Source organism: Jatropha curcas, chromosome 2 (assembly GCF_041381405.1).
Source record: "Jatropha curcas cultivar XTBG-Jc1 chromosome 2, XTBG_Jcur_1.0, whole genome shotgun sequence".
Classification (NCBI taxonomy): Eukaryota; Viridiplantae; Streptophyta; class Magnoliopsida; order Malpighiales; family Euphorbiaceae; genus Jatropha; species Jatropha curcas.
Genome location: NC_143152.1, coordinates 980,769 through 995,723, shown reverse-complemented (window position 1 = coordinate 995,723; position 14,955 = coordinate 980,769). Strand labels below are relative to the sequence as shown.

The following is a 14,955-nucleotide window of genomic DNA, read 5'->3' as shown; positions in this document are numbered from 1 at the left end:
ACAACAGAAATGTAATGTGGTGTGCTCTAAAGTCTAAACCATTGATATTATGAATTCTCTCTTTTCACGGCAAAATGAAAAATTTGCGGAATTGATAATTTCCGCAATTTAAGCAAAATGTTTTGATGTTTTTCACCAAAGCAATTGCAGGACTAATCTAGCATTTTAAAAGTCAAAAATTTGTCAATTACGAAAATGAAAAATCAAATTTGTGAAATTCATCGTGTTCCTGAATTTTATTTAATTTTTTTATTGTGCGTAAAATGATTTCTTAAATTAGTTAAGGTGATATTTAGCTTTTTAATTAGAGTCAAAACAATATATCTATTATCTTTGTTATAATATATTATCTGTAACATAAATAAAATATCTAATGTTGTCGAATAAGCTCTAGTGAATTTTCTAAGATTTGAAATATTAATTTAATGCATTACTAATACTCAACAATGAATTATTAGTTTGATAATAGTCAAATTTTTATGATTAACTAATTTAATATTGTGGTTAAAATATTTAAGAATTGCTTTGTGAAGTGATCATAATATGACTTTCTTCTTAACTGTGAATTTGGCACCTAGTGCATTTCAATGATTATGTTTAGACAGATTCACCACCAGACATTGCATTTAAAGCTTTAAAGAATAGAAAAGGACAATTTGATTGTCATAACTTATAATAAGCAAAACCAGGAGGAGCGTTTGAAAAATAATTTTTACTTAAAAAAATTGTAATATGATGCCAATTCATCGATACTGAATAGACCGACCAAACAACGGGGTTTGGTTGAGATGAAGTGGTTGAGATTTAAGTTTTGAATATGAAAATTATCACACTGGAAAAGTCGCCTTTTATATAGGCACTGCAGAATATTCGAGTCAAACATGCTCGAAATCTATTTATCTGCTAATTAGTTAATCTGTGTTTTTTTTTTTTTTTTTTTTAAGAAAAGTTAACGGGTGTTATTATATATAAGATAAGATAAAGATCACATGTCCACCACCAAGAAATCTTGACTTGCAATACCCATATCCATTAATATCAGTACATAGGTAAGTATTATTTCTTGTTCTTAGCAATGTTAACTTTGACGAAAGGCTACAGGCATAATATAGTAAAATACGGCTAAAGACTAACGTGACCCTACCATAACTTATCTCAAGAGCATGATTTGCGTCGTATAATCGTCAAACAGGTGGGACCTGCCAATTGAATTAGAGTCAAAAGTGACTCTTCAGTGGGCCCTTGATACAAGAAAAGTCTCTCTGCCTATGGCAAGCAAGGGTTAGGTTTAGGGACCTGTAACCCCAGTAACACATGACTTGTATATATGGTCCACTATTCCAATAATTTCAGGTTTGATGATTTATATAAAACATTTCCCTCATTTCTATTTCATCACTTGACACTTTCCTTTTTTTTTTTTTTCATTATATTTAAGTTATAAATGAACTCGAGTTCGATTCGTTATACTACATATATTATTAAGCTCAAGTTCGATTCCAACTTCGAAAAAACCGAGCTTTATATATGTAACTATCCATCCAATAGAAATGCATTTAGTAAACTTTTTATATTAAACATTAGCTGGCCCAGTTTTAGTTAAAGAGAAAGAGAGCGACTTTCTACAATTTCCTCTTTCTAATTTGCAGGTTCTTTTTCCTGTTGTGGTTGAGTATCTGCTTTGCATGTTGAAGAGGAAAGGAATATGCAGATCCTGATAGGGTTGCTTTTCAAGAAAATATGAAAATAGGAGTACATTATTATTATTTTTCTTGGAAGGTTACAGCTATAATTAAGGTGCTTAAAAATTTTTTATGGTTATTTTAAAATAATAAGAAAAATTATATTTTTTTTAACATGAATTTTACCTAAATACTTCAAAATCTCTGAAATTACTATTATCAGCCAAGCATGCGGATTTGATTCGGTGAAAACTGGAAAAAAAGTTTGAACCTTGGAAATATTTTCCTGAATAGGTAAAGGTTGAGATACAGTAATGGGATTGGGAAGTGAAATTACTGTAGACTGTAGAGAAATATGGGACTCCCACATTCACATGCATATAATATTACAAACTGTAATCTGAAAAACCACAAAGGATTAATAAATTTTGGGACCCAAAATGTACAGAATAAAGCAGTGTGGCTAGTGAGTGAGTGAGTCCTGTTAGTATTAGTTTAGTTGGAAATAGTAAATACTTTCTTTTACTTTTGTTTATCCCACCCACATTCCCATCAAAAGAAGAGGAATAAAGATGCAATAAGCTCCATTGGCTCCCGCATCAGCCGGACGACCTTCGTATGTTTTTTTTTTTTTTTTTTACAATAAGGTTTTATTGGTAAATAGCTTTTAAAAGTTAAAGTAATGTGTTATAAAAGTTTAACTCTTATAACGTTTAACTTTTAGTATTTTATTAAAAATTCTATTTAAACAGCTACTAGCTATTAAAAACAGTAAGCAATTACAATTAATTTTGCCGAACAAGCTTTAAAAATGATACACAAGACATTTTTCATACATTATATTAATTTCTTTTTGATCTGATTAAAAATGAATTATATATATGTTGAAATTAACAAATTTATCAAAAATTAGGAAAATTTATTATGGGCTTACTCTAAATATTAAACCTTGATCAATAAGGTGGAGAGCAAATCGAATTACCAACTTGATCGAGCTAATCTTTGAAGGTTAATATAATTTTTTCCTTTTAAGGCTCTATTTAGTGTTCACTCATCGTTTAACGAGTAAAAACATCGGTATGAATATGCTACTAAGCGAAATTTAAATGATTATTTTAAATTTAATTTAATTTGACAATAAGATGATATCACTATCACTCTATCAATGTAGCTTAACTTTGGTCTAGTGTTATTGGCGGGGCATCAGCATCTTCACCATATTATGAGGTTCTTTTTCTGGGATTTTTGTTATATGTTATGGATAAATGGAAAATGGACTTCAATATATATAAATTGGTGCTTGTAGTTAGCCATAAATGTTCCTGTAATTTTATCCAAAGATGATTCAAGCAGTCAAATTTATAACATGAATGCTTTTGTTTAGGAACTTAAATTGGTGGGCAATTCCTGAGTAGACATCTTTGGCTCCATTCTTTGCCTCTCTGGATTTTGACTTTAGAGGATTTTTACCTGCTTATCTCGTGATATACTGACATATGTATTTATTATGCTTTTCGTTTTTTCGGGAAGAGGAAATTGTAACCTAAATCTATTAATTTATATAATGCACTCTCAACCCTAAAATTTTATTAATTTTATTTTTGAACCTTTGCACAGCATTTCCCTCCTTTTTCTTAAAGGAATGCACGGGTTTCGAACTCATAAACCTTCTTAAATATGTCTATATGAATAGTACAAGCATAAGATCTTCGCTGCAAGATTAAATACTCAAATTAACGTTTCACCTACCTCTCTGCTTACAATGCATGAATTAGCATAGGCTCTTTTTGCGTTATTGTTCAAATAAAATGGCTAAATATCCTCAAAGAAAATTGCTGGACCTTTTTCCTCGAGATGGCCCAGATTCTCTCTCTCTCTCTCTCTCTTCTTTCCTTTAACTAATGAAGTGAATCCCAAAAGGTCAGGTACTGTGATTATAAATCAAGAAACTAATAAGAACAGCGAGTGCTGTTATTAACTGTTGAGCAAAAGAGTGAGTGAGAGAGAGAAAGAGAAGGTTTCAAGAAAATAGGAATTATCCTTCTCAGGTACTCTTAATTACAATTAAGATTGCCATTTTCTTTTCACTAAGCACCCACTTCAAAATCTTCAAAGATGCATTATTAGAACTGGATATATAGAAAAAAAGTGCTATTTTCTTGAATCTCTAAAAGAATACTGTAGCACTACTCTTCTCTAGAGCAAAAATGCTGCAAATAAGCTACATTGTCTTAATTCTTCTTGTGACCTCGTTTTCTCCACTTGGATTAGCAATGCTAAACTTGACATTTCCAACTCCTCATCCCAACCCTGAAGAAGTTGTTCAAGATGTTCAAAGGTATAATGCTGCTTTTAAAGTAGCCTGCATTTTGCTTCTTTTTCTTGCATAACTTAATTTTCACCCCACTTTCAGACACTTCTCTGTTTTCAACTTCAAATATGTGCTATTTCACTTCATTTAAGGACCTGAAAGTCCAAATAATATTTGATTTTCCCATTTCTTTATTTACTTTGGTTGGCTTTTTAGATTTTTTTTTTCTCTAACCAAACTAAAATCTGGGTTTTCTTCATTTCATTTCTTTTTGTTCAAATTCTTTCCATTTTTTAAGTATTTCTTTTGGCTATTAGGCTCAAAATAAGTGTCTGAATATGCAATCTTACAACTCTGCAGAGTACTCTAGCGCCACTTGGCTAAAGCTAAACTTCTCCTTTTACTTTTTTTGATTAATCTCTAATTGTAGCAAGAACTCACAATTTTATACCTTTAAAAACGCGAATGCAAAGTTCATTGCGTCTTGTTTTTCTTCTCCAGTTAAGTTTAACAACAGTCATTTATGATATCCTGCTAGGATGTGGGTCAATGTCTGCAAGAGTCTTTAAATTTGATATTGATCTGTTTCTGTTACGTTTCTCTATTGTCAGAAGAGTAAATGCTTCAATTTCAAGAAGGCAAATGCTACAGTTTTCTCAAGAAGACCAATCCCCTTGCCAAACAGGAAACCCTATAGATGATTGTTGGAAATGTGACCCAGACTGGGCCAACAATCGCCAAGGGCTAGCCGATTGTGCTATAGGTTTTGGCCAATATGCAATGGGAGGCAAAAATGGTGAGTACTACATAGTGACTGACTCCTCAGACGACGATGCTGTTAATCCAAAACCAGGAACTCTAAGATATGCTGTAATTCAACCAGAGCCTCTATGGATTGTGTTTCCTACAAATATGCTAATTCATCTCTCCCAAGAACTCATTTTCAACAGCTACAAGACTCTCGATGGACGTGGGGCTAATGTGCATATAGTGGGTGGTGGGTGCATTACTTTGCAGTACATAAGCAATATTATTATTCACAATATACACATTCACCATTGTGTTCAGTCAGGTAAAAATTAAGTTTTTGCTAATATTTCTAATTTTTCATTTTCTGTGCATAGATCATGTACGTTTGACTAATATATTGACTTGGAAATTTAGCTCGACTCCCTTCTTTCAATACTAAAAAAATAAAATTTCCATGCATGTCAAGGCGTTATTATTTTGAATATGTGATCTTTTATACGCATATGATATGTATTAATTTCGAAAAACTTACACATTTACGTATTTCATAAGATATATGAGTATTCTAGCTTCTTTAAATCACTATTATTTTGCATATAGAAAGTGGGAATAAAAACAAAAAAGAGACAACTTAAGCTTTAAAGTCTCTTTGGAACATGTTTTCATGGCAATATGCCACTGAGAAAAAGAAACAAGAGTAATTTTGTAGCTCATAGCATGATTAGAGTCCCACTTTCTTTTGGTACTTTCTTTGAAGTGGGTCCCTAAAAATCCCAAAAGAAAAGTCAAGGATTTCACATTAATTCATGAAAACATTTATAGTAAATTTTTATCCACAACAATTTTTTAAATAATTTTTATCATATTTTTTATAATATTCGATAAAATAATATTTAAATTAATTTTTAGAAATTAAAATAATATCTTATAAAAGTTAATTTTGTAATATTTAATTTTTAATATTTTATGAAAAGCTAATCAAACGGTTAATTACTTGAAAGATACCCTTAACTTATTAAATATGTTGACCGTTTCAGGTAATACTAATGTGCGGTCAAGCCCAACCCACTATGGGTTCAGAACAAAATCAGACGGTGATGGAATCTCCATCTTTGGGTCCAAAGACATATGGATTGATCATTGCTCACTGTCTCACTGCAAGGATGGTTTGATTGATGCTGTGATGGGGTCTACAGGAATAACAATATCAAACAACTATTTTTCACATCACAATGAGGTGATGCTATTGGGTCACAGTGATGATTATTTGCCAGACTCAGGAATGCAAGTGACCATAGCATTTAACCATTTTGGAGAGAAATTGGTGCAGAGAATGCCTAGATGCAGAAGAGGGTATATTCATGTGGTCAATAATGATTTTACAAAATGGGAAATGTACGCAATTGGTGGAAGTGGTAATCCTACAATTAATAGCCAAGGCAATCGGTACACTGCTCCTTCTGATCCAAATGCCAAGGAGGTAATTTTATTATTTATTTTAAAAATTATTAGTTTGTTAAAATATACTGATCTGTTCTCGCATTTTCGAAAATACACTAATTTTTTCTTATGTATGTTGTATTAATTTGTTCTTTCATCCATTTTTTATACTTTTTCTGTTAAAAATTATAAAAACATGGATGGAGAAACTTTAATTTTGTAAACACATAGACAAAATAGTTAATTTTCTAAAGTAATAATGAAAAAACATAAAAATTCATAAAATGATAAAATAGTGTAACAATGCAAAATATTTTAAAAAAAGGTAACGTATTTTAAAAAAATATATAGGAGTAAATTAGTGTATTTGATCAAAATGCAGGGATAAAATAGTAATTTTTATGATACGCACACTAAAACATAGTCCAGTGGATACTCAAAAAAAAAGTTTGTATGATACAATTATAAGTATAATCCCTTACAATTAAGTATTTTTAAAAGGGAAAGTACAAAATTACCAATTAGCTATTGGAATCCTTTTTTATTTTTTTATAAATTCCCCTTACTAAAAATGAATAATATGCATTAATTAATTAAATGGAAGCACACTTTTTTTTTTAAAATTAGAATCTTTATTCACTTTTATGTGCTTAGCTACTCCAATCCCTATATAATTGTTACTTTTAGTTGAAAGTTTCAATTCTTACTTTTGTGTTTTAGAAGCTGTATTCTTGATTTTCTTTTTGAATCTCTTAGAAGATATGTCTATACAATGTCTTGTCCTCATCCATAGTGAATACCAAGATGACAATTTTTCAAAACTAAAATTGACCTTTATGACCATTTTTTTAAAGAAAATCATAGATTAATTTGCATAATCGATATTTAATAATGTAAATTAATTAATTAATTAATTAATTAAAATGTATATGAACTTTTCAATTTTGCAGGTAACAAAGAGAGTGGACACAGCAGACGGGGATTGGAAAGGATGGAATTGGAGATCAGAAGGAGACATAATGGTAAATGGAGCATTTTTTGTAGCGTCAGGAGAGGAATTAGAGGTTAAGTATGAGAAGGCATACAGTGTGGAGCCTAAGTCTGCTGTTCTAATTGATTTGATCACCTTCCATGCTGGTGTTCTTGGAGTTGGTGGCAGGTAATTATATATATTTTTTCTTTTTCTCTCTTTACTTCCCTTTTTCTCTTTAATTTTATTCCTTTTTCTTTTGCATAGTTTCTCTTATGCCCCCACAATAGTATTAATTGTTATCGCGGAACGTATAACTTTGACCATATATTTTCGGTAATTATTCTCGTAGCTCTCTGAATTTTACAAGAAATCCATTATAACTCTCGCTAGAACAATTACAATGTCCCTTGTCATAATGAAATGTGAAAATATAAAAGTATGATTGAACCTCCTGGAAAATATTTTATTTTGACAAAAGACATAATTATATTATTGAAATGTTATGGTTACAATTGAACTTTGATAAAGTTCAAATAATCGTTTAAAGTTTAGAGTCAAATTTATGCATGAGGCTTAATTATTACCGATGGCCCCAATACTTGGATCCATTGTCTTCAACTTTATTTTGGGCTGGCTGGGGCCTTGCCAATGTCTCTTGTTTGGGTTAGTGGACCTTAAAATGACTAATCCATAATTGTCCACCAAGCAAGTAGTCATTTGTTTTTATATTTTTAAAATTAGTCCAATGCCTCTCTAAAACTCATATGCATAGAACTTTTGGATTAGAACCAATTAGGTCTGTCATTACATTAATGTACTTAGATGACCAATTTGATTTATAGTACCAAAAAAAAATGAATTTAAAAAACATAGATGTATTATGTAAAATTTGAATTATTATCCTTTTATATTATGTAAAAGAATACTCGATTGTGAATTATTATTTTGATTGCATAAACAAATATATCATATATGTATTCTACGAAATATAAATGATTAATGTGCATGCTTGAGCAGGGAAAACACACTTGGAATGTGGAGCACCGGTGCAAACGGTGGTGAAGCGAGCGGCGAAGATTCCGGCGATGAGTTCTTGGATGACTATAATGGAAACAGTCCTCCATTGTCACCTCCCTCTATCTACGTTCTTTTCCCCCTTTATATTGCAATTTCTTGCTTGGTAACTGGTCACATTATAGGCCTCACATCAATGTTATAGCAAGCAAATAAGTTGTGAATTCTAATTTAATGTAATTCACATCATCAGCTTCTGCTGGAAAAAGAGAACTGTACATTATGTTTTTCACCAATTCTTGCAACACTCCAACCTCAATTTCTTTCTTGCTCTATCTTTTGTTACAATTTGAATTTTATATTCACAAAAGGGAAATTAAGAAGATAAATCAAATCAAACCAAAAATATTTTATTAATAAATAAAGATACAATTTTTATATTATTAATCTGAAATTAATAATTTTGATATCAATTACAAAATACAATCAAATATATAAAGGACATGTTTGGTAAAATTAGTTGTTTTATTAGCAGTTTTAATAGCGTTTAATTATTTGAGTTGTTTTTTATAAAACACTAAAAACTAAACGTTTTAAGGGTTAAGGCTGTATTCTGCAACAACTTTTAAGTAGCTTTTAAGATTTTGACTGACGCTATTTTGATAGTATTCGGTAATATAGTGTTTGAACTGAGTTTTAAAGGTTAAAATAGTGTTTCGTGAAAAGCTATTCAAATAGCTAACAAACACTAACCTTCTATAAAACAGCTAATTAATAATAAAATCACAGAATTTTAGTTTAATTTTCGAATTATGACATCACAAAATAAGCACTTGAGTACTTGACTAATCAAATTATAATTGAGATTAAGATTTAATGTATTTAGCCATATCTATTTATTTTAATTGAAGAAGTGATTTGGGCCTATCATGATAAGAAGCATGCGGAATCTAAAATTACAAAACAGCTCTTAGTGGGGAAATTCTAATGTCATAGAAAACCTAATTAACCATATTAATTATCCTAAGGATATTCAAATGACAAGTGCATTACAATTAACATTTTCCCATCAAGAAACTAAATCTTGAAAGACAGAACTGTAACATCCCTTCTCGGTCCACCCGTTAACCCGAATGAACCGAGTCGAGACGTTACAAACTGGTTGACTAAATGTTCTGACATGCTGATGTCATAATGGTTACTGACTATTTTATTATACAGAAGTTGTTTACATTCATAATGTAATGAATATATACATAACATGATACTAGTTTACAAAATGAAATGGGCCCAACTGTGTGCCCTGTACATGCCATGAAAGGAATATAAAAAGATACACATCAAAATGAGAAGCTACCCTGAAGACTGTGTCTTCTACAGATGAACTGTTGCAGTTGTAGGCTGACGCTCTCTAGACCAGTCTCAAAAACCTGCGAGTTAAACAGGTAACTCGCTGAGCTATACGAGCCCAGTGGATATCTCAACATAGAAAGAAGTAATTAAGCACATACACGTATAGCAAGCAAGAACCATGTAAACACATATGGCACAAACAATCACCCGTATTATGATAATGTCATTTTACCTTGATGATCTTTCTTTCTATATATGATACTGTATGATTCATGTAATGTTATGTCAAGATATTGGTATGGCTCCATAAGGTTATAGTGAAACCGTAGTGATAAGTGTAATAAACTGTATGAATACTGTATGCTTGGCTGCTATGGCCTGTATAATCATATCCACTCAACGGCCTGTAGCCGGAGTTCCAAACTGTATGGGGCGCAGATCTGCTATTCTATGTCGCGACATAGCCTTATCTACCTGGTTTCTACCTAACCTCAATGGAGCTTTTTATGTACATGTCAATTATAACACCATAACACATAAATGGTTGCATAACTTCATAGTTCATCATGTTGATTTGATTTCACATTATATGAATGCTTGTATGTTGTTTTAATCCATGTTCTTATGTTGTATTTTTGTTGTAAAATGATTGGATGCATGCATGTTGAGCAAAGGAATGTAATTACATAGCAAATGAAAGGCAAAAGAGTGTCACAGCATAAGTCGCGAGCGCGCCTTGCAACATCGCGAGCGCGAGAATCGCGACTGAGAGTCAGAGGGTTTCTGGCTCAAGTCGCAACCGCGTATGTGAAAGTCGCGAGCGCGACTTGTGCATCCTGAGAGTCAGTGTGTTTCTGGCTGAAGTCGCGACCGCGCAGCACAAGTCGCGAGCGCGAGATGAAGTCGCGAGCGCGCTTGTGTGATTCGCGAGTGCAAGATGCGCACACTGAGAGTCAAAGAGCTTCTGGCCAAAGTCGCGACCGCGCATGTGATCCTCGCGAGCGCGAGTTGTGCAATTGAGAGTCAGAGAGCTACCTGACTCAAGTCGCGAGCGCGCAATGGGAAGTCGCGAGCGCGACGTGCTTTCCAGCATGCGCGAGCGCGCGACGTGATTCTGTGCAGTCTGTATTCTTTTGGCCATAACTCTCAATAGCTAACTCCAAATTGAGTGATTCCAAAACGCGTGTAAAGCTAACACAGAAAGGAACAAATAACTCTTCTATGACAATTCCTAATTCCATCATTAAATGGGTTCAAAATCAAGATGAAGTTGCTGGTAAAATTTCCAGCAAACTCTGTTTCCACTTCATATATTCATCCCCTGTTTTCACATCATGTCCACTCTTCTCACTCAACAATAAGCAACATATCATCTCACTAGCAACACACCACACAATTTACATGCAAAGAAAATAGTAAACAACATGAGATATCAAACCTTGACGTCAAAAGCTTGACCTCTGTTTCAGCTTCTCTTTTCTGCACCTTTTGAACTTTCTTCTCCTATACACAAGAATTCTCATAACTCATCTCCAATAGAACTAAATGAAATAGGAAATAACATCACACTTCAAGGAATTCTACTTACTTGAAGTTGACTTAATGCTTAACTATGTTGACAATTGAAAGAAAATGGGCGGGACAAGTAAGAAGAGAAGGAGAAACGGGAAAATGGGAAAGTGAGTTGATAAGAACGGGTAGTCTCTAGATGAAATGACTTGGCTGTGTAAACTCCCCAATTGGTACCTCAAGTGTACAAAGGCTACAACTTAATACCCAAGCTGTATATTTTAATGCAAACAAGTCCTAACCTTTATATGCAAATAAGTCCACTTCTAATCTCTTTCTACCCCAACCAGGTTTGGTTCAACCCAACTCAACTCAACTCACTAGGATGTTACAAGAACTCAGTTCTTTTCCCTTTTGCTTTAGCTAAACTAATATTTGTTTACTCAAAAAGCAAAGACAGATAGCATTTTTTGTTACTTAAAAAGAGAATAGGAAGAAACTTCAGGTAGACCAGAACAAAACATAACAGATTTAATTAATATAAAATGTTAATAAAGAACAATATCATGAAAATATAGTATAAGAAATTCATGTATATATGTTTAAAGGTGTATGGCTAAGAGAGAACCTTTTCTCCATTAGATAAATTTTTTTTATTTATTTTATTAATTTATATTTAGAAAAAACTTAACATTTTTAAGTTTCTAAATCCGAACTATCATGTTCTAAATATATCCAATCTAACTAGTAAATATCAAGTAAAAATAACCTGAAAAACCTTAATTTACATAAGATTGATTTCTTCTTGAGAAAAGAAGATAAAAAAAAAATAATAATAAAATTGCAAATCAGAGCATTGCAACAACGTAATAAATCAAAATCAAGCTAAAAAATCATTAGACGCTTCAACACCCATCTTCGTCAAAGAATATGCAACGCAATTTTCTCATTAGATAAATATATATATTAAAATAATAAAAATGGCGACCAACTTGTTGTTTGTTGATTGTAGATATTGAACTTAATATCACTTCTGAAATAAATGGATAAAGATGATCTAGTTCCTAAATATTTTAAAAATAAAAATGCAACTTGTATAAGATTTCTCTTTTGATGAACTTTATATCCATTTGAGTCTATGGTACTAAGTAATTGAAAAGATATATATGAAGAAGGTGATGTAGATTGGTAGGTTTGTATACCAAATTGGGTTCTCAAGAATTCTTTTCTTTTTTTTTTTTTTAAGAAAAATGGGAAAGAAAACAAAAGAAAAGTGATATTTCCCTTAAAAGCATGTGACATCAACTAAGGTTTGTTCAGTTCATGTATGCTTCTTGTTTTTTTTTTTTTTTTTTTTTTTATATATAATTTATTATGTTATCCTTTGTATTTGTGTCATCACAATTGACAAATTCTTGACCCCTGAAGATTATAGGGAGCACATTTCATTGCTTGCTTTTATAATTTAAAATTGTGTCTGTTGCATGAACAGGATAAGAGTAGTGATGGCTGTAAAGTTTGATTAGCTAGCCACTCATGATCCCTCCTCTATAATGGTGAAAATTATTATTATTATTATTATTATTATTATTTTGTTAATTAAATTAGTACTGAATACAATTAATAAAATGGCCCAACTCACTGTGATATTTCCTGAATTGCATGCTCCAAAGAGGATATAAAGAAAATATCAAAAAATTAAATAACAAAGATCTACATTTCATGCTCAAGAATTCTAGCTACTAAAATTGGAAATTCTGTTTTGAAAGATCAAATGTTTGCCTTTAATATTCCTAATGGAATTGGCAAGAAAAAGAACGCAAATGCTGACCAAAGGGGGAGAGAAGTGGAACTTGAAACTTAACAATTTTGGGATTTATATTGGAAATATTTAACAACATAACTATTTTACAATTCGAAGTTATTGTCCTTCAGTTAATTTGAAGAGTAAAAAAACTTCAATTCATATCCCAAAGAGAGCCTAAGGAATCTAATATGCTATTGTCAGTACCATCTTCAGCCTTCCATTGCAGATAACAGAAACAAGAACAAAAACCACTGCAATCTCCATGAATTTTCATTTCACTTTGATCATGATCGCCGGAAAATTCTGACATCCAATCATATAATCTGGTTTCATATGGTGAACTCAAGTAGGTCAAACTTGATAATTCATAATACTGATCCAATGATTCTTGAGTTCCTATATTATCTGCAACAGATTTATATTCTTCCATATTACAATTCCAAGAACTTGTATCGCCTTTCTGATACAAAAAATCCTGTTTAGCATTGTTTTCTTTGCAAAAATTTCCTGCAAAAAAGAATTAGAAATAATTTTAGTAAAAAGAACTATATTACTATATCAGAAATAATAATATATAAAGAATTTTTGAGTTGCACCTTCTTGTGCTTGTATTTTCTTTCTTAAATGAGTTCTCCAATAGTTCTTGATCTCATTATCAGTTCTTCCTGGCAGCTTTCGAGCAATCTTTGCCCACCTGAAACAAAATAGAAGAAAGCTAAATCTTTAGCTTTTTCTGATAAAACTGAACTTGTCTTTAGGACTATGAAGTGTTAAGTTGGAGAACATTACTTGTTGCCCCATAACTCGTGAAGTTGAATAATAATCTGTTCTTCTTCAGCACTTATGTGACCACGCTTAAGATTTGGCCTGAGGTAGTTCAGCCACCGCAGCCTGCAACTCTTGCCACTTCTCTTTAGACCTTAAAGTAAGAGAAACTTCATTTTAGAAAATCAAGAATTAAATCCATATATATGTTAGACAACTGAAGCATATATACCAGAAGCAGTGGCAATGAAATCCCATTTTCGTTCTCCAAAAAGAGTAACAAAAGTTACTAATTGCTCATCTTCTTCTTCTAGCCAAGGCCCTTTACGCAGTTTATCTCCATGAATGGATGTTGCTTGACAAGCCATAATGATATATATGATTGTCTTGAGTAAATCGAAAGAAGAGTTTTAGTGTTCTTATAGGAGTAACAAAGGTGACAAAAGTGTAAGTAAGGTCATGACCAGAAAATGTTACATGGGCAACATACGTGGATAACACTAATTTGTGGGAACTCCACCTTTGGTTTTTGTTTGCTTTACATGAGTTCAACCTTCAAAACTAAAATTCTGTCTTTAATTTTCAAAGGTTGTCCATCGGTTCTACTGCAAAAGTGCTACCATCGAAACAGTTTATTAGCTTATTCTTCTTATTGAAAATTCTTAGAAATAAAAAAAAAAAATTGTCGGGATTTTAATTCTTAATCTTTTATATGAGATAAACACCCGAGCATTTATATTTAGTAGAACATTATTAGGTTTTCTTTGAAATGTAAGGAACGGAAGGAACTTAATTTAATCTACTATAATTGAAAAGAAAAAAAAAGATTAAAGAGGATATGATTATTAATCCTAAAGAATTGGAGGAATAAGATAGCGTTTTGGAATGTAGCGGGAAACCAAAATGTGTCATCTCTATCCAGATCTTTTCTTAGCTTTTTCTACAGATTTTTACTGTAGTTAGAGAAGGGCATTATGATGAATTTTAATGGTTGCAATTTGGTGTGAAGTAAGCTAGGACAATCTCACAGTAAAATTTGAACTATGCTTTGCGTTTTTTCTTACTGGTGGTTTTGTTAATAAAATCAGTAAAATCTCACTAGTAATTAGCAGCCATGTTGACAAGTCCAGCGACGTTGAACCAAAATTTATTAATTTCTTTAATCACTAAACTCCATATATATATATATATATATATATATATATAGCAAATTGGCAAATAATGCAAAAATTATTAATGAATGACGATCAATTCGACCAATTGCCTTACACTCAAAAAATTCAAGTCAGACTGAAAATTAGAGAGTAAAATAGACATGAATACAAATAATATATATGAAACAATCCATTAT

At 31.7% G+C, this 14,955-nt stretch overlaps 2 protein-coding genes across 3 annotated transcripts; one reads left to right on the top strand and one right to left on the bottom strand.

The window, feature by feature from the left end:
- Positions 1-3,489: 3,489 nt before the first annotated feature.
- LOC105642284 (Pectin lyase-like superfamily protein) lies at positions 3,490-8,503 on the top strand. Of its 2 annotated transcripts, none has more exons than XM_012227061.4 (5): positions 3,490-4,020; positions 4,605-5,065; positions 5,781-6,223; positions 7,134-7,342; positions 8,174-8,503. In XM_012227061.4, the coding sequence occupies exons 1-5, from the start codon at positions 3,890-3,892 to the stop codon at positions 8,373-8,375; spliced, it is 1,446 nt and encodes a 481-aa protein (XP_012082451.1). In that variant the 5' UTR covers positions 3,490-3,889; the 3' UTR covers positions 8,376-8,503. The 2 variants fall into 2 exon arrangements, with proteins under 2 accessions (XP_012082451.1, XP_012082454.1); XM_012227064.4 differs by having other exon boundaries at positions 3,498-3,730.
- Positions 8,504-12,878: 4,375 nt separating this feature from the next.
- Positions 12,879-14,079, bottom strand: LOC105642283 (transcription factor MYB27). The gene is made up of 4 exons (XM_037638970.2): positions 13,837-14,079; positions 13,629-13,758; positions 13,436-13,533; positions 12,879-13,346 (listed from the first exon to the last, which is right to left on the bottom strand). The coding sequence occupies exons 1-4, from the start codon at positions 13,970-13,972 to the stop codon at positions 12,991-12,993; spliced, it is 720 nt and encodes a 239-aa protein (XP_037494898.1). The 5' UTR covers positions 13,973-14,079; the 3' UTR covers positions 12,879-12,990.
- Between the last annotated feature and the right edge of the window lie 876 nt (positions 14,080-14,955).